Source organism: Lygodium microphyllum, chromosome 24, assembly GCF_053477565.2.
Source record: "Lygodium microphyllum isolate KBCC chromosome 24, Lygodium_microphyllum_v1.1.10, whole genome shotgun sequence".
Lineage (NCBI taxonomy): Eukaryota > Viridiplantae > Streptophyta > Polypodiopsida > Schizaeales > Lygodiaceae > Lygodium > Lygodium microphyllum.
This window is the reverse complement of record NC_141158.1, coordinates 79639565-79659195: the sequence shown is the minus strand read 5'-3', so window position 1 is coordinate 79659195 and position 19631 is coordinate 79639565. Positions and strand designations below refer to the sequence as shown.

The following is a 19631-nucleotide window of genomic DNA, read 5'->3' as shown; positions in this document are numbered from 1 at the left end:
CTCCTCTCAATTCCCAATCTCTTCACCCTCTCTCCTCTATGTCACCTATCACCGTACTCTAGCACTCTCTCTCTTCTCTGCCCTCCCTTCTCCTCCCTCCTCTCTGTTCTTTTCACCTCTCTCAAGCACTCTCTCTCCTCTCTGCATTCTCTTTCCTATATCTTCACCTATCTCCTCTCAGGGGACCTCAAACTGGGATCCAACTCTGGACCATGAACCTTGGATCTTAGACCAGTCAGATCCTTAAAACCTGGACCTTGGACCTTGGACCACGGGCCCTTTCTTTTCTAGAGTTCTCTCCACCTTCTCTGGACCTTCTCTCAAACTTTCCAGGCTGCATAACCCTCCTCCTTGGACCTTGTCAAGGGCTTTTCCTCCAGTCTTCTCCCCAACCTTCTTGGGCACTTCGCCAACTGCTCCACACATTTCGAAGGCAATTCAAGGGCATTACGAAAGATGGTGAGTACAGAGCAAGCTTACTGCTCTGGGGGAACCCACCAGCACCACCGACACGTACCCTACATTTAGCTTGTGTAGGTTTTAGTGTTTCCACACCCTTGAGGCTGCATCATCCTGCAAACAGCAGATTGCAGTTTACTATTTCACCGACCTGCTCAGCCATCCAACCCTACTGTTAGTTATGCTTAGGGGACACTGCACTCACTGCCAGCATACTCTGGCTTTGGTGGTCTCTTTTCGTGTCTTAGCTTCTAATCAGTTCAGGAGAAAAATTCAGCCCGCCAAGCCAAGAAAATTAAGCTGTGAAATTTAACTTCTGTATGAAAAGCCAACTGCTTGTGTCTTACCTGAAGATAACCTAGTAAAATCACATCAATGGCCTTGCTTGATATCACCCGTCTCAAGAAAACAGCTTTTGTTGTCTCACATGAGAGGACAGCATATCCAGTTTCCCCTTTTCCAGAATAATCTGGCTTCAAACCGCACAATACTGAATTATGGTCATGCCACAGTAACTGAATATGCCTGCAGAAATTTTTCAATGGTGGAACCTGCAGAGTGAGAGAAGCTTAGTAACAATAACTCCAAACTCGTTTACAAAAGATCCATCCTGCCGGTGATCAAACATACAATCTATATTCAAGAATTGCTTATGCTTCATTATGCCATGCTCCTGGAACTGACTTAGATAATTGTCAAATTTTGACTTAGAACATGCAGTGGTTCTTTTTTTGACTTAATTGATAAGTGCATTTAGTAAGTGTTGTCAAGCACAGCAGTTCAAGCAGCACATTAAATGCAATTCACTTCCAGCATTGAGCAAATTTCATGACAACATTAACCTGTGGTGAAAATACATTAGAAACAGACATGGCTAGGCGACAGAATTGATGATGCAAAAAGAACTCCTTGAAAACATCCTGCCCAAAAAGCACAATAATAAGTAATCATGAGCAGGCTTTGATATTTAAACTGAACAATTCAGACCAAATGTCACACAGAAAATAAATATTTGCCCTTAAAAACTGTACATGTCATACACGAATAGAACCCTCTGCAACATTGAAAAAATCCTTGATGTACTTTTCTGCAAACCCTCTGCTCTGTTCCATGCCAATAGAAACAACAAAGTGACATTACATGACTAGTTTCTGATAAGATTAATCATAGGAACACAAATTTTTCAGGCAACATTACATGACTAGTTTCTGATAAGATTAATCATAAGAACACAAATTTTTCAGGCATACTCATGCAGCCACCATAATGAATATGATGCATATTTAGTCCTATCTCAAAGAAGAAGCAAGTGACCTTTTACCAACAACAATACAAAAGTGGAACCTGTACTATTGAGTAGTTCATCGTCAGCCAAAAACCTCACAAAAAATGGACCACACAATTGAGATTTGTAACTATGAGGATCTTCTTTCTAAGGAGGCAGCCAAGTCATTTGAAAACTTTAATCTGTTGGGACTAAAGCAATGCATCTTTCCTGTAGATCCGATGCCTTGAAAGAACTTTGTCATAACCACAACCACTGAATGATCGTATACAGCTATAGCAGGGCAGGATTCCTAGAATCTTAAAATACTCAAACTTGTACAGCTGTCACCTTAGTGGTCCCAAGAATCTCCTTGTCATTGTAGAAACCATGAAACTTCTGCTTCAGACTTGCTATTATCTGCAAAGCCCTGTAAGGCTTGAGTTTCAGCTTTTTCGTACATCAATCCACAAAACTTGATATGTAGAAAAACACTAGCAAATAAAGAAGTGAAAGAAACACAAAGAGCACATTACCAAAAAGTGGAGGAAAAAGGCAGAGACTCAAGGAAACCACTCAAACAACTTTGCAGTTCCCACTGTCCTGTGTACCTTCAAGTGCAAGGGGAAAAGTTGGAAGACCAGCTCAACTTAGTAATAATTTGTTAATGAACAACCTCCTATGCCCTACCAATGGAGCTGTTCTTACAAGGTCTTGAGGGGGGAGAAGCATTTTATCACAATATGTGATATTGTACAGGCAGCCAACAGCAAAGCTGTCTCAGTCGAGCATGATACTTTGAGAAAGTGCACGTGCCTTGCACTCACCTATTTGAAACAAACTGTCCAAAATTAACACGATTACATCTAGATCTGCATGTTTTTCCATATCTGCAAGTTGAAAAGGTTAAGGAAATTATTCTACTCAAACTATGCTTCTGTTAGTTGATTATAGACACTATCCAATGATAGCTCGTGACCCAAGCACACACTTGAGATCAAATTAAAAATAAATGCCAGCACCTTGCCACCCCAGCCTCTCTTCAAGGAAGACCCAGATTACATGGTTAGACTAGAGTCGATTTCTAAAAGCTTCTCAGCCCATGTTTCCACGTGTGAAACCCAAAAGCGCAAGCAAGACACACAAACTATTCCAAAAAAGCAATATTATTATTATTATTATTAACATATGGCAACCAGAAAAAAGACATCACAAAAAAAAAAACCAAACAAACACCAGCAATTACAGAAAACTTGCAGGTTTTGAACCACTTCTGAGACTCATGCACTCCAACTTTTCTTTCACAAGATAATCTCAATTAAGCTTTGTTTTCACTGTTTTGTGTGTGGTCTCAGCATCCTTTTCATGTTTCCTCAACCACGTCAGAGGATTAATTGCAGGTCCTCAAGTAGAGCACTTTGGTCACTCCAGTGGAGGAGCGGGGATTAATAGAAATGCTGGTTGAGGCGATGGCATTCGAGATATGCCTGGAGGGGCATTCAGATCCATGTCTGAACGACTCAAAGCAAGCCAAAGGTCCGCTGGCCACATAGGAAGTGAGGGTGATCAGTCATTGGTTGAGAATAGGCATGGCCGAGGATACAGAAGGTCAGTTGAGGTGAAGGTGAAAACCAAGCTAGTCGAGTTGAGTGCAGGTCCTCAAGTCAAATGGGCTGGTTATTAGATGGCCACATGGCAGCAATCAAGTATTGGGGAAAATCTGATCAACATAGCCAAGAAAGCCTGCAAGATCAATTGCCCAGCCTACAGGGATGAGAACGACTGAAAATGAAGATGCTGCAAGCCAAAATGCTGTCAGTAGAAGCATTAAGTACAGGCAATACAGGAAGAAAATACTGCAGAAATATAGAAGGCAGGCAGTTGATTACAAAATGCAAGTTCAGAGTGCTCAAAACCGGACAATCAACAGTTGCCCAGCCTACAAGGATGAGAAAGACTGAAAATACAGATGCTGCAAGGCAACCCTGTCAGTAGAAGCAAGGCAGTACAGGACGAAAATACTGCAGAAATATTGAAGGCAGGAAGTTGATATCAAAATGCAAGTCTAGAGTGCTGAAAACTGGACAATCAAAAGCAGACAGGGGTCGTCTAGGTAGCAGCAATCAGGAGAAGGTAGATCAGCAATGCAGAAGTGCAAGGATAGATGGGGCAGCAGCAGAAATCAGCACCAAGATCCCAAGCATGGACATTTGACACCGTGTCAAAAGTGGGTGCAGCGATGGAAGGGTGAGAATCTTCTATAATAGACTGCACAACAAGAGAGAAGAGAGAGGCTGCAAAGGAAGATAATAACATTGCAAAGGAAGAACTCAAAAGTATGTTGGGGAAATGGAATCCATATACCAAGACGTGAGAAAATCAAATAGAACAGTGATTCACCATGTGTGAGAGTGTGCAACGGAAAAGGAAACATAAACATAGAGAGAGAAGGGGAGAGAGAGACTGCAATTAAAGAAGAGAATGGAAGGAGAAAATCTACACTGAACATCAAAAGAATGCTGAGAATACAAAGACTCATGAATCCTTGCACACAACCCAAGATGTCGATGAGGGCACCGAATCAAGCTGATGACAAAAGGCAACATTGCTAGACAGAGAAGAGTCCCCTATACGTCGGAGTGTGCCGAAACCTGCAAAGGATAATAATGACTAGCAATTGGGAAATGGCTATAAATAGCCAATCAGCAAATAAATTGGCTGACTGCTATGTGGGAGTGCAAACATCTAGCTGACTACATGAAATAATGGAGAAAATGCAATCGCCTACAGTGTGAGCTGATCGCCACAAAAAATAGGTGTGAATACAGAGGATCACTAAAAAAGAAATGCAAGGCTAGAAATAAACCACAGCCAATGTGAACACACTTGAAGCCAACTCGAAAAGAAACGCATGCTCTAGAAAGAGCTGCCTCCTCCATCAAAATACATGATAGACTAAGTATCAAAGCTCCTAATGTCCTCGTTTGCCTCAAACTAAGGCTCACTAGTAGGAGATGGATGTGCATGACACGCATGACTATTAATACCCCCTCTCACATCCCGGGTGTGGCTGAAGGCTAAAGAAGACAAAATGGATCCAAGGGTGGCAAAAGAAGTGCCAATGAGAAAGAAGTCCTTAGTCTGTTGTCAATGAAGAAGCTTCTCATTCAGGATCCTAGGAATCCCCATCTGAAACACATGGGACCAAGAAATCCATAGCCACATCGCCAATATCGTCCCCCTCTGAAAGGGATTGGGATTATGAGGAAACCACCAAAGGTGATGGTGGGGGATGGGATGGAACACATGGGATAGATGGTGCACAATCGAGAACAAGTGCAACAATAGACAATTGCCTCAAAGGACCTTGCACAAATGAAGGGGAATAGAGCCTATATAGCCCTCTTTGTGCCAACTTGTCGTTAAAATAGCGATTGACGAAGAATCCTCAACATAAACGGCCTCCCATGTGAAGACAACCTAGGTACAAAGTCTAGTAAGGCCATGAGCAAAGAGGAGTGGGAAGCCCAAGTCTAGAATAGGGGAGTTTCGAAACGAAGCTTGAGGGATGGGCAAGCAATAGCAACAAAGTGCCAACACCACTAAGAGGCGCCAAAAAACATCAATAGTGGCTATACCCTATGATGGACAAGGATCCTGCAACAAATCTCCGCAAGGAATCATGACCTGAAGCACCACTATCAATGAGCCAAGGCCACTTTGAAGCCGAAAAAGAAGGCTTCTCCATCTCATGGATGTAAAGAAAGACGGACTCATATGTAACAACTGGTGAACAAGTTCAAGAAGGCTCGGATATGTTGGCTCTATTCTTCACTCTTGGAAGAAGGTGAGGGCGTTTCTTCCAAAACTTCTCATCAGAAGAGTACCCTCCCCACAATGCGGGCATTTAAGCTACTTTGAATCTATGTTAGAGCCCAAGGAAGACTTTGAATGTTTTAACCCACTTCTTCTTCTTGTGCTTGGGCTTCTTGTCCTTTGTGTTGCCCCCTCCCAAACCTACAATAAAAGCCTAAGTAAGGCTAGATCCACTATAGCAATCTCCTTGAATCGCTCTTTGTGCTTCAAAACAAGTGGAGCTAGCTCTTCCCATAGAAGAGTCTCCCAAACCCTCGAAGTAAGCAAGCCACTGCACATGACATCATACTAGGAAGATGGCATTGCCATGTACTCTGATGAGATTCCCTTGCTAATGGGTGCAAGCTCATCCCACAAATCCTCCATCTTGTTAATGAGATCCTGGATAGAAGGGGAATCATCAACTAAGAGCATCTCGAGTTTCTTCTCTATGGTGATACAATGAGCAAGGGTCTTTTGATGATAGAGAGAAGAGAGCTTTGTCCACACTTCTGCTACAATCCAAAGCCCCTACACATAAGCACAAGGACAAAATCCCATAGACTAGTAAAGAGAAAAGATCACCCTCTAGAGTTGAGCCGATCCCAAAGGGTTGCTTGGTACCAATGCACAAATCCTCCGCTAGACAAGGGATTGGGATAGTAAGAAAGTCCCATAAGTTGAAGATGTCAAGGATACACCCCACTTTGCAAGACCAAAGAAAGTAGTTTGGACCATCAAGTTAACCTTCTTTGGAAATAGAAGGAAGCACTCACACCTGAAGAAAACGACCATCATGACTATGCAAGGATCTATAGTATGGGCTCTATGAAAAACATGTAGGAAAGAAAGGGGGAGGGAAAGAGACTCAATCTTCTTGATCTATCAAAGCAAAAACGAGGATTTAAGTGTTGATCTTCACGTTGCTCTTCATGACAATCACACTGATATCGCCTATCAAAGAAAGGCTAAACAATCTCCTCATCTGAGTCATTAAACCTACCAAACTGGTACTCCATAACTCTTCAAATAGACCTACAAACACAAAAAACACCTCCATTTTGCGGTTAGGCTGGCCAAAAAGAGGAGGAATCAGCTACACCCTACAAAGAGAAGTTATAGATGCCCTATACACTTTGTAGAAGGCCCAAAAAAGATAGAAATTCTACATTCTTCGTGAATGACAGATCTACTCCAAACAACAAGCTAAGTGTAGTCTTCTCTTCATAGAACCTTGGAGTCCTCACTTTGGTGATGATACCATGTGAGAGTGCGTAAAGGAAAGGAAACACAAACACACGGGGGGAGAGAGAGAGAGAGAGAGAGAGAAATGGCATCCAACGGAGGACTGCTTACATACTAACTCTTTTCAACTGGAATTGTTGGCAGCCTCGCAATTACTTTCTTGGGACGCCAAACATGAGCTCAGACCAAAATTTAACCGCATGGCACGTTTGGGCTTGACTTCAGTTGCAGATGCCACCCTTGCCAGTCGCAATGTGTTGATATCGTTTCGTACAGCCAAGAGGCTTTTCAAAATCCCTTGTGGATACCGTGATTTATGAGAACAACTTTTGCTAGTGCTCCAGAGCAGGCAACCGTTTCCTGCCCTTGCTTCGGATCGTCCTTGGCAGGACTGGGACCTTGCAGGTCGGTTGAATTTGGAAAAGGCCTCAGCTAACCAGGTGTATCATCTTCTGATTAAAGATCATCAATGGCTGGTTACTAAAGCTAATACTGTATGGGGATTGCGTAAATCTCAGTCATAGTGGAAGGCAACTGTGATGGAGGGCTGGTTGAACAAGACACCTTTCAAATGCAAGGTCTTTCTTTGGAGGGTGATGATTGGTGGTCTTCCTCTTGCTTCAGCCCTTTCCAAGCGTCGAATCTCTAACAGCAATTGTTTCTTTTGCACCACTAATGTGGAATCGGCCCATCATCGATTTATTTCTTGCCCTCTCAATAAGAATATCTAGTCACTCTTGTCAGCGGTTTGGCGAGTAGTGGTTGGTTTCTCGCTAAGCCCTTTTGATTGGGTTTTTGTACGGCCCAAATACCCCACACCGGCATAGTCACATATGAAGATCTTGTTTCACTTTCTTAGATATTGGGGCTGCTGGCACAATTGGACCACTCGAAAAGCCTTTCTTTTTGATTCGGCCTCTAATGTTCCGGGACATATTGCGAGGCTTAAAGGTCTCCTACATTGGCAGATAAGATCTCATTCGCCACTCTGACTTACTCTCTCGGGAGGACTTGCTTCCCTGATATATGGCAATTTCCTCTGCGTCTTTGCCATGACTTTTGTAACTCGATGGCTTAGAGCCATCGTGTATCTTGTGATCATGTAAACTTGTACCTTTTTTTGTATTTAATACAATTACCTTTTACGGAAAAAAAAAGAGAGAGGGAAAGAGACTACAATGAAAGAAGAGAATGGAAGAGGAAAATCTGCACTAAACTCAAAAGAATGATAAATACAAAGAGGACTTATCAATCCTTACACCCAGCCCAAGGCATCAATGAGGGCATCATATCAAGCAGATGACAAAATGCAACATCGAAAGATGGAGAAGAGTCCCCCTGTATATCAGAGTGTGCTGAAACCTGCAGAGGATGATAATGACTAGCAAATAAACTAGTCGATTGTCATGTAGGAGTGCCAAAAATCTTGCCAATTGCATAAAAATGGAGAAAATGGAGCAAATAAACTGCTTGATTGTTGTGTAGGGGTACCAAAAATCTAGCCAATTGCATGATCGCCAACAAAAACAAGTGTGAACGCACCCTCAATCAATCAAAAAGAAATGCATGCTCTAGAAAGAGCTGCCTCCGTCAAAACACATGACAGACTGAATGTCAAAGCTCCTAATGTCCCTGTAACCAAAAGGTCCACTAGATAATGACATATGTGCAAACTATGATATCAACTAGTCAACACTCAAGGGTAGGTACACTTAGGTAGATAACCAATGCGAATAGTATCCTAAAGGTTCTTGGATTGGGAGACAAGTCCCCACGGGCCACCACCTAATTGCGCAAAAGCAAAGGGCCTAAAGGAATAAAATGTATCTATGGTTGATAGTTCCCTCGGTGTGGTGTGTAGTGCTACTACGAAAGATGTAAGTTGGTGAATTCACTGCACCTCAAAGCTAATCTTATGGTTTTTGCTTTCTTGGATAGAGAAATGATACATGGTTGGTTTACAGTCAAAGTGTGTGTAACGTGTCCACCTGTTCCCTTCAGAACACGTCTTAGCAGTCCATCGGAAAGGAGATCTAGAAAGCTCCGCCTGGCACTCCCATGGAATGTTACGGGGTTTGCGATCCAGGACTTTCCGCGTCTGCCACGTAGCGGAAGTATTCTGGCCGTTCCCACTTAGGACCGACCTGAATCAGGGTTTCCCCTAATGGTCATTTCCTAAACGGCAACTAGCGTCGAACCTCGAGCGAACTACTTTACGCAGAAACACCAGGGCCGAAGCGGATTCACACTGCACTTGATTCAAGGAGAATGGGAAACGAGAGGGATGCAAGGCTCGACCTCTCTGCCATAAGGCATAGTCCCATTCTGTTCCCCTAAAACAACGTAAATCGGGATTATTATAACTTAGACTCTAAGTCAGCGCCCTTGCTATTCATTTCCTTTGAAATGATCTTCTTGCTGTCCATCATGATTGAGAATGGGACCACCCATCCGTAGGACGGACCCATGGCCACATCCACCGCACTTTCCTCAAGTTGTTTTAGTTATCTAATTACCTGCCACATTTTTAGTTGGACATGCATCAAACAGCTTCCTTAATTAGCCCGTTAGGCACCGGTTCCTTCACGTAATCATAGCACTTGACATAGAAAAGCAATGTCAAACAAGTTCCTTTTCAACAGCTTATCATATTTATCTTTGGAATACATTTATAAATTCCAGCCCGTAGGCTTATTCATAATCCGTCCAAAGGCTATCCAGCAATCCACAGGGATTACTAATCCAAGATTCCGCCTGTACACTAGTATGCAGGCCTTGAGATCCAATCTTGAGTCACGTTGGCCTCTTGTGTAGGGCCCGGAAGGCGAGGGATTTACGGCCAGAGTCCCCCCCCCTGGCACCCAAGCGTCCTCCTGCTCCAAGTAGCGCTCAGCGGAGAAATCTCTCGCGGCGGGTTCGGTCCACCTTCCCGGCGCGGTTAACAACCCCCTTGGTTAGGATCAGGCAGACAGTCGGGGGTAACTGAGACTACCTCTCCCTTCAGGCCTTCAACCTGAAGCATTAGATATCTTTTCATCCTTTAATTCCTTGAGCAAACAAAGCAAACAATGCTCTTTAAAAATGTTACAAGCACAATCATTTTCAGTGGTCGTTATTTGGCCAATTGCTAAGGAGTGAATCCTTCTCTCCGAATGCATCCAGCATTCGATCCGGGATCAATTGTGACTCGGCAAGATTCCCAAGGATTTGTTTGTTAACCCGTATGTCCTTGGATTAGGGCCGTACGCTATTGGCCCAACTTAACCAATACCTTAAGTTCTTTTAACAAATAATATGTTGCTCCAAATTATTGGTTGGTCCTTTGCTTCCAAGCAATTATCTAATTCCCTTATCTTGGTCACTTTTCCCAAGAAATGTGCTATATCAGGACGATTACTCATCCCCTTGCAAGATAAACTTGCACAAGAATCTGCCAATCTCTTTCCGAGGAATTGGCCATTCCCTTGTGATCAATTCACAAGATCATGCGACTTTGCAACTTGTTGCACAAGTGTCGCACCTAATCCATGGGACTATTTTACCCATCGAACAGCGTCTTCTAATCACGGAATCATGATTATATAGGAAACAGGGTTAGGGTGTCTTCATATCCAATCCGTTCCTGATTGCACTAGGCCGACATTGTCGGTCCTAGGGTTCCAATTCAAACCGAGTTTCATCTTTTTAGCGAGCGATCCTTAGGGTAGAAACCCTAGATCATTTCTTGCAAATATGTCCTGTTGTCCCTACATTCCGTGAATGTAAACAGGTATTTAGGGTATGAGAGTTTCAGCTTGGCAATAAGAGCGACTAGGTCATGTCCTCAAGGTGCTAAATCCCAGTTAGCACTTGGGATATGTTGCATCAATTTAACCATTCCTAAGCGAGTCCTTCGTGGTTTAGGTGTTTAGGGTAAACCAATTTACTTGTCTATTCTTGAAGATATTTACGATACCATTCTCGTAAACACATGATCCATTGCCTACGTATGATTAGATTTACAAACCCTAACTTTTCCCGTTAAGATCAAAGCATATGCTAAGTTACGACATAATTTCTATTGATCCTTCTAGAACATGCATTCAAGACTCAAGCTACTAAGCTTTAGGGTTTTTTTATTTGAACCATGCAGCCTTTTCTAACAACTACGCAGTTGAACGAGATTTATGCCAATTGCCTAGAGTTTAATCTACTTCGTGCAGCCTTAGAATCATTTCCATGCCTTGCAATTTCCTACGGTTGTTAGCAATCTTCTTTAATGAATCATTGCGAAAAAGAGATGTCTAATAATGCGATATGCAATTTAATCTTTCCATGCATAATCGAAGTGTACTACAATAATTTCGACTTTGAAATGATAGTCATTAGTTTATCTAAATTCGTTACTTTGCAATGCATAAAAACAATTTGCTAAGAATGCATAAACATCTTATGTTTTTCTTCTGTTCATTTCTTTGAGAAATACAAATGACCGATTCTTCAATTGTGACTTATTTCCCTTAAGATAGCCAATGTTTTCAATCGTAAAAGCGCATCTTGCTTCCATGAATTAACCATGCATAATTGCAATATTATGACGTAAATAAAAAATAAGAAGAAAACCTGGACTTGTGGATTCGGTGAAATGTCCACATGGATGTTAGGAGATGATCCTCCTGCGGTTGCACCTTGTGCCTTTTTAGGGGCCATCGCGAATTCGACCTTCTTGCCTTGGCCGCAGACTTATGATCTTGGCCCGTCTCCCTCACACGCACGTCCTTGACCAATGCACCGTCTTGTGGAATTGGGCTTTGGAAGACCTTATAGTCTTCCTCCTCGAAGCTCAGAGGAAAAAGAAGTTAACTTTAGGAGGGTTCAATGGGAGAGCCCTTAATCCTGGCAAAGAGTTTGGGCTTGTGATGATACAATGGGAAAGGCTTTAAATCCTGGCTATAATGGCCTTACGTGAGTCCACGGAAAGGACTTTACAACTGGCAAAATGGCTTTTGGGGATTGTAAGGAAAAGGGAACTTGAAAATTCCGGATATAATAGGCCTTCACGAAAAAGGATACAATGGTTTAAAAAGACTTGTGTGGGAAGGGTTTTAAAAGGAAGCCCGGGGGTTTAAAATGATCTTTGAGTAGGGATTTCCACGATGAAGGGGTTAAAATTGGTTTTGTGGAATGCAAGGGGGGAAAAGGGAGCTTAAAAACCCGGCTAGTGGGAGCTTTATGGGGGATGTAAGGAAAAGGGGTTTGAAGAAACCGGGGGTAAATGGCCCAAAAGGGACTTGTAAGAGAAATTCCACGGTGAAGGGGTGCTTTGGTGGGGGAGGGTTATAAAACCCGCTTGGGAAGGGGCTTATGAAAGCCCACAGGAAGGGGGCTTTCTAAGGGGCCCTTAGAAGCTTCCAAGAAGCTTCTTGGAAGCTTCTGTGGGGCTGTCAGAATCCACATGGAGGAAGAGGGGACAATTATTATTGACGGATGTTGGTGGGCAGGATGGCGAAATATGGCGGCGGCGGTTCTTCCAAGGCAATCCTCCTTCCTCTAGGCACATTCAGAGCGGCGCTGTTGCTCTCCTCTCTCTCTCAAACTGGCGGCGTCGCAGCCCTTCTTTTCTTCCTTCCCTTACCACCCTCACATAGGGGGTTTATATAGCTTTTAAGGGAGGGGACCTCCCCCCCCACGCGGCCTATTGCATGGCCATTCTCCCCCCATGTCCTCCAGCAAGAGAGCCTAGTCATCCGCACCTACTCCCTCTCCTCCAGCACAGCCTTCGGCTAGGCGAAAGAAGGGATAAAAAAACAAATTGCCATAAATTAATCAATTTCCTCTTGACCTCCTCCCAAGAGGAGGCTCACATGAAAATATGCGAGTTTCTTAGTCCTTAGTCTTGATTGGCGAATGGAGAGTGTACTATTTAATGACCGAACTGTCCGTAACCACAATGCCGACATTGTCACTGCATGAGACTCACGCGGCTCGTAATATTTTCAGCAGAAATATTACATTCTCTCCCCCTTGGAGGAATCGAGATGTCCTCATCTCGAGATAAACTGGGGATATTGATGGTTGAGAGTGCTTTCGTCTATCCAAGTGGCATCCTCCTCAGGATAATCTTTCCATTGGACGAGGCATTCTCTCAAGGTTCTGGATCTCAGTTGTCTCTCCCTAACATCTAAGATCCTGTCAGGCCGTAAGGACTCCTTGACTAGGCATTACAACTTGTTGGTCATCAAGTACGTGACTAGGATTAGATACATACTTCTTCAATAGGCTGATATGGAATACATTATGAACCTTTAGGTTCTCAGGTAAAGGTTCTTAGGTAGTTGCAGTCTATAAGCATTAGGTCCTAGGCACTTGAGGATCTTGTATGGTCCACAATACCTTGGACTTAGCTTCTTGTATGGTCCTCAAATGATGCAAGCAACTGGGCTGATGCTGACATCAGCTGTCGTACAACTCTGGACAGATGAAAACACAGACTCAGGGGCAGGTGACTGTTGGATGATGACATGGAAAACCGCAATGGAGGCAGTTGTAGTAACACAGCAATCTGGCTGTCCAAACTGATTGCCTAGAGTTGGGCAATGGCAATGAAGGCACTAGTTGATGGAGAATTGCAAAACAAGGTGGAGCAAATGGCTAGGTAGCCTCCTATTTATATATGTGGATCCTCCCAAAAGTTTGGGTGTTTGCTTATGGGACACAAAAACTTTGGTAATCTTGACTTTAGGGGCTGTTTTAAAAGAGCTAATTAAGGTCTAACTAGTTATTCACTTGTTTGACTAGTAATTGAGTTGTTTTAGCTTAACATTCCAAAGTAAATGATGTAACAACTTAGCATGTGGCCGTCTCGCAAGCACCTGCCTATGAGATGGCATGCATTGAAACACCCATAACCTCCTTCAATAATATAACAGTAAAACAAATCGATCTTAAGTCAATTCTTTTTTACATGACTTTAATAGGTAAGTTCTTGCCTACTCATGCATGGATTAGGAAAAGGTGCCATCAACATCTGTGTGGTGGCAGCATTATCTTAGTACTCAATGGACCTAGTCATAGGGATAATGACCAATTATTGGCTGGATTTTCGCAAGTCGTTTAGAAATAGGTTGTTCCACCACAATATCTTGTTCAATTAGAGGATGAGTTTGCTCTCTCAAAGATAAATTCCCTTTCAATTGTACATGGTTCTCACAATGGTTGGCTAGTTAGGCAAGCAAGATGGTGAAGCTTTATTAGTATTCATTCATGAACTTGATTGAATACAATGGAATGTGTATACTTTAGAACCCAAGACCATGACATTCAAGGGAATGTGCACAACTCAAAAACCAATATATATCACAAAGCCTTGAACTCAATAGTGCTACCCTCTCTCCAACATAGATCTATAGAGAAGGTACCATCAAGTACATATCTTTCAAACATATATTCACGAGCCACCATACCCCTTTTGAATTGTGATGATGTGTTTTGGACACATCAATATGCTAGCACCTTTTAGCAAGATGTTACAAGAACAGGATGCAATTGCAATCCCAACACCACTTGCAAATTTGTTGAGAGGGGTGCAACCAAGCAACAAAGAATCATTCATCTATTGCATTGAAAGCATTTAGTGCAATCACAAAGGTCCGACCCTTCAATATTATTGGGATGAAGCATTTAAGGTCATTACAAAAGTGAGCAACTTTGCATTGGAACAATACTATGGCAATTGGATCAACTAGTTTCCCATACGCATCGCAAAGCTAAATGCAACCAAGCATAATCCATTAACCAATGACAAGGTACTATTGGAAATTATCCAAGATTGAACAAGTTAAATTAGTTTCTTCATGGAAAGGATTCCCCTGTTAAAATGAATCACCAAGCACTTAAGTGGGTTTAAAGATACTCCTTGCACATTAGAGAGTGTGGCAAGCCACATCCAATCGAATGTTGCATCTCAACGCATTTCAAGAGAACCCTAAAGCCCTAATTCCCAATGATATTTCACCCCTCTTGACTTTTCAACATGAATCCATTCAAAACTTCGTTTAGTTTCACCTGAGCTTCGCTTTGTCATAAATAGACATTTCCATATTGAGAAATCCAAAGTGTTGATCGTGACTAAGAGGTGGATGAGCTAACATACGCTTAGCAACTAATTAGCATCTTGAAACAGTCCCAAATCATGCTTAATTAATGAAAAAGAAAATCTGATTTGCAATTTGAGAGAGTTTCAATGGTCCCCAAAAACCCTAATTTTTTGGAGCATCCTTCAACATCTATAAATAAACAAATTGTGCCCTCCATTCAACCTTATCCTTTTGTGCAGATTTCTCACTCTACCGTGCAAATTTTAACCATCAACCACCTACCATCTATTGTTTAGCCATCGCCGACTATAGCCCATCACTATCCAACCCTAGGCACCCTATTTTCAGCCATCACTCTACTGTTTGGAGGTCTCCATCTACTGCATCATCATAGCATCTGATAAGCTTGCGTTTTCAACATCTACCCTAGCATATCTTCACATGGTATCAGAGCCAATGCTCTTCTAAAGAGTATCCTACGGTGATTGTGGAGGCTAGTCTTTACGCAAGACTCACACACAACTTGATTCTAACTCACAATGTCTTAGGCGCCTTCTTCTTCAAATCCTATGGCATCCTATCAACCTTCTCCATCACTAGAGGCTCTGAGAAAGCATTATGGTCTCAAGGGGAAGGTAGACACAACTTCACCATTACCATCCTCTTCTTCTCATTTTGATCATCTTATAAATGAAGAGTTTAAGGAGTACTCACATATCACATACAATTCAGTTTACACTCACTCCAACAAGTGCTACTATTCCGTTTGGACCGATTGGTGAGACTAGTCATCTCCTTGCTCTTGGAGAGACCACAACATTCAGCATATTTGGCAATCCATCTCCTTCATCACAGCCAAGCCTTATGTCACGTTCGTCTAACCCTTTTGATTCGTATAAGCCAAAACCCTCTTCTATTTCTCCTTTTGGTGTGTAGGATCTGAATGGTTTCCAGTATGTTAACTTTAATAAAGGAGACTCTTGAAGTAAACACCCTTCAACACATATATCTCTACCATCTATTTCATTTGAGCATGTAAATCATACTTCTTAACTCCCTGCCATCCAACTACTATCTTCTCCACATTCTAATCTAAAATCCTCATTTTAAAATCTTAGATTACATTCGACTTCCGCTCAAAGCACACTAGGGGTTAGATCTTTCATCTCTACTCCTAACACTTTCTCTTTCTCCATCCTACCATCTACCTACCCTCCAATCACTCCACCTCTTGGTGCATCATTGGGGGAAATGCCAAACTTTAACACCATACCTTTCACCTACCCCCACTTTACCACATCCTTTTACTCTGGGACAGCTATGATGGGCATTCCCCCCCACTACCCTCAGACACTCACCAACCCCCCATACTACCTTTCAAACACAAGATTGACAAATTCCCATTAAATCCCCATGATTAATCAATTGCACCCAAAGTTTTGCACCCCGTTGAGTCTGTTTTGTTATTTCCAACCAAGTTCATGTTGATGGAAGAAATAATGGGACTGCCATTTTGTCACTATGACCAAACTTTGCTCAAGAATGTTCAAAGTCTTTGTACAGGATACTGTCCCTAAACATTCAAGAACAAACAATCTCTTGCTCTGAAATGTCATCTTGTATAACAATAGGTCTTCTGGACAAAACCTTACTTTGTATTGATGGTTATCTTGTACATCTATGAACTCTCAAATACAAATATACTCTGTCAAATCTCAAATATTAAATACATAACTATAGCGATGTGCAAGCCACTCATGGCTGTCACGAATATGATGTAAAAATGTTAATGTTGCCTTGAGGTTACCAAGCTCGTCTTTGACTACAAAGTCAACTTGCTGCTCTCTGAAAGCTGACCCAGTCGTGCTTGTTTACTGCACTTACCCAAAACCTGCTGCCCCAATAATTATGTCTGTGTCTATTACATGTAAGGGCCATTTTTCTAGCTCAAGGCACTTTGTGTAATAACATTTCAACTTGCTATGAATCAGCTTATCCTTGTTACCAATAGCAGATAATGATTTGTGACCAGGGATAGTACAACCAATAAATGTGAGATCTTGTGCTTCTCACAACACAAAGAAATCATTGGTATTCTTTAAAAGCTAGAGACTGTTTTAGTACTCCACAAAATTTTCAAAAGCAGTTTAGATGTATTAAAAGCTGTATCCTTACCATTGCCCCTATCCGGAGGCCATGCACTTGGGATAATGGTTGGTGAGTTGATAGAAGCCAAACACAATTGTCAAGTTCCACTAATCTTCCCCTCACAAATATTTCAGTGACTAATCCTGTGTATGATCCTATTTCATTGCCCTGGAATGTGCAATGTGCCTTGTTGCCAAACCATTTTGATTCATGGTAACTTCCATTCCCTTCCAGTCCTGAGGAACAACTTAGACTTCTAACAGGCCTATACAACTGGTTCGTGTGACTTTTGTCTGTGAGCATGCAAAGCAAAGCAACAATACTCATCCTTGTAGCTGCATAGACAAAATATTTCCTCCGTTGTGCCCCAGCAACAACTAACTTTTCCCGCAGACCTGTCACAACGATGCAGTGACCAGATGCGTTCAGCAAGATAGGTCGCCAGGCAGCTGGTGAACCAGAGAAATAGACATATGTCACCCTCCGTGATGAAGCCTTCCCAACTTCATCTTGCATATCACAATTAGCCAATGATCTAATATTCCCATGATGCTCTAGTTTAGGCACTGCACAACTAGGGGTATGTTTACAGGCAGTTAGCCCGACCAAAAAACCTTGCATTATCCCTGTTTGTAATTTGTTATCCAGTGTGCTATGTGGGGCTTTAACATTTGGCAAATTTGCAGGATTTTGACTGTAGCCTGGAAGTTTAGATGCACCGCCAGATAAAGGCAATAATACTTCCCTCTGCCTTCTATCATGCGAGTCCTTTAGGTTAGTGGAATTTTGTACAAATTCAGTTTTCAAAGAGTTGTCTGCAGCCCTATCCACGTTGCTGGAAGCAAACTGCATCCTGGATTCTCCATGCGGAATTCCAAATGGCGGACTGATGAAGCTCATGCACCCTGCAAGAACCATCCTAGGTTTCCCTTGCTTCTGCTTTGGCGGAGGTGTCTCAAGTACCGAGTTAGGCATGTCAGCCAACTCAGGACAAAGGTAGGGAGAGCCCCGAGACAAGTAAGTTCCCTGGATAACTTCAACCTCACGAATTTCCAAGCACGCACCGCCATTCGACACAGGAATGTAATTCCAGGAGATCAGCTGTACATGGGCACCAAGAAGCCGCGGATCGAAATGCTGGACAGTGCAGCAGATTACCGCGGAGTCATCGACGAATGCAAGGCAGTCGGACTTGAGCGTGCAAGGTGAAGAATGCTGCGAGCTGCTGTTCCATAGATGGATGCGGCCAACCAAAAGCAGAGGCGGGCTTGCGAGAGGGAGCAGGTTGGAAGATTTGGCGGCGGCAGAAGCAGCAGCAACCGTCTCGTCTTTGGCGCAAGGGTGAGGGGTGTGCAAGTCCTGGGGAAGGCGAGTCTGGGGGGCCCTGCGAAGGTGGACGGAGAAGGGGGAACGGGAGCGAAGGAGCTCGCGGAGATTGATGACAGTCGCGGTCTCCATGGGAGGACAGCAAGCTGTGGCCGCTATGGCCGGACCTGCTCGGCATCGAAGACGAAGGGGATGAGTAACGCAGAAGATTTTGTGTGCGCGCCTTATTTTCAAGGTTTGAAAGTGTTCATTTTCTAATAAGAAGAGTGCCAATGACTTCTCAAGGGCTTGCTGGTTATGCCAATGACCTCTCAATGGCTTACTACGCGCTCCGCGCTTAGACTCGCCAGGGGCGGGCGCGATTTTTGCCAAGGGGCGGGTGTTGGTGTTGGACGCGTGGCACCCGCCCCCACGTTCTCTTTTTTTTTGTGGGGGAGGTGAGGGGCTGCCATGTGGCACCCGTCCCCCACCTCTCCTTAACTAATAGTATAGATGACCTCCCAACTTCAACTTCAGAGTCCCAAGGGCTTGTTGCGCGTGCGACTTTGTGCACGCGCATGACCCAGCTTGCATGCACATTCCAGTTGAGTTCAATTCCTAGGGAGATGCATTAGTCTTGTTTTGCCTCGCCCGCATCGGGGGTCGTGGCATCTCAAAAATCTATCCTATTTTTAAAACTAGGTTGGCACATGCAGCCAGGTTTAGGTAATGGGAATATCTTAATCCCAATGCTTGAAAAAACCACATGATTTTTTTAACAATGTTTTGATCGAGTCTAGTTGATGTTTTTCCATTGAAAAATAAGAGGTACATCCTTTGACTAAAATACTAATGCATGGAGTAATTTATTCCAAAAACTCATGAATCATATTAATCCCAACAAATTGAAGTTTCTTTTAGCCATATCTAGGCAAATGAATGTGTGCCTTTTGAACTATGTATAAGAATTGTATTTTTCATGTGTAATATAAATCTTGTCGAATTGAATGTATTTTTAACCATATCTAAGCAAAATGAAATGTATGTTTTCTACCATGCATTAGATAATAAATAAAGCTAATAAATTTTGGCTAGAAACTAATAATGAAACTTGAGACATCATGTTGACGTAGAGTACCTTGCAAAACATACAACCAAAAGCAAGAAAGTCGCTTGGTCAAAGTCTAAGATGTAATGTCTTTTACATTTCCCTTTTTTTTTAGACTAGACTTATAACTTCGTAAAAGCATATTTTTTTAAGACTTGACTTATAACTCCAT

At 42.7% G+C, this 19631-nt stretch overlaps 1 protein-coding gene across 20 annotated transcripts in view; it reads right to left on the bottom strand.

Moving 5' to 3' along the window:
* Positions 1 to 18623, bottom strand: part of CTC1 (conserved telomere maintenance component 1) — a 56884-nt gene extending 38261 nt beyond the window's left edge. For 17 of the 20 annotated variants that reach the window (XR_015688474.1, XR_015688477.1, XR_015688473.1 and 14 more), the window contains exons 1-7: positions 17074 to 18623; positions 2432 to 2550; positions 2260 to 2334; positions 2075 to 2153; positions 1500 to 1562; positions 1302 to 1379; positions 807 to 1010 (exon numbers count right to left, since the gene is read on the bottom strand). Coding sequence is in view for 13 of the 20 variants with exons in the window: in XM_087666064.1 (XP_087522190.1) it covers positions 807 to 1010; positions 1302 to 1379; positions 1500 to 1562; positions 2075 to 2153; positions 2260 to 2334; positions 2432 to 2550; positions 17074 to 18504 (2049 nt within the window). In the remaining 7 variants the exon portion in view is untranslated. Of the gene's footprint in view, positions 1 to 806; positions 1011 to 1301; positions 1380 to 1499; positions 1563 to 2074; positions 2154 to 2259; positions 2335 to 2431; positions 2551 to 11425; positions 13102 to 17073 lie in introns of those variants that run through there. The other 3 variants (XM_087666077.1, XM_087666065.1, XM_087666067.1) reach the window with 3 other exon arrangements.
* Between the last annotated feature and the right edge of the window lie 1008 nt (positions 18624 to 19631).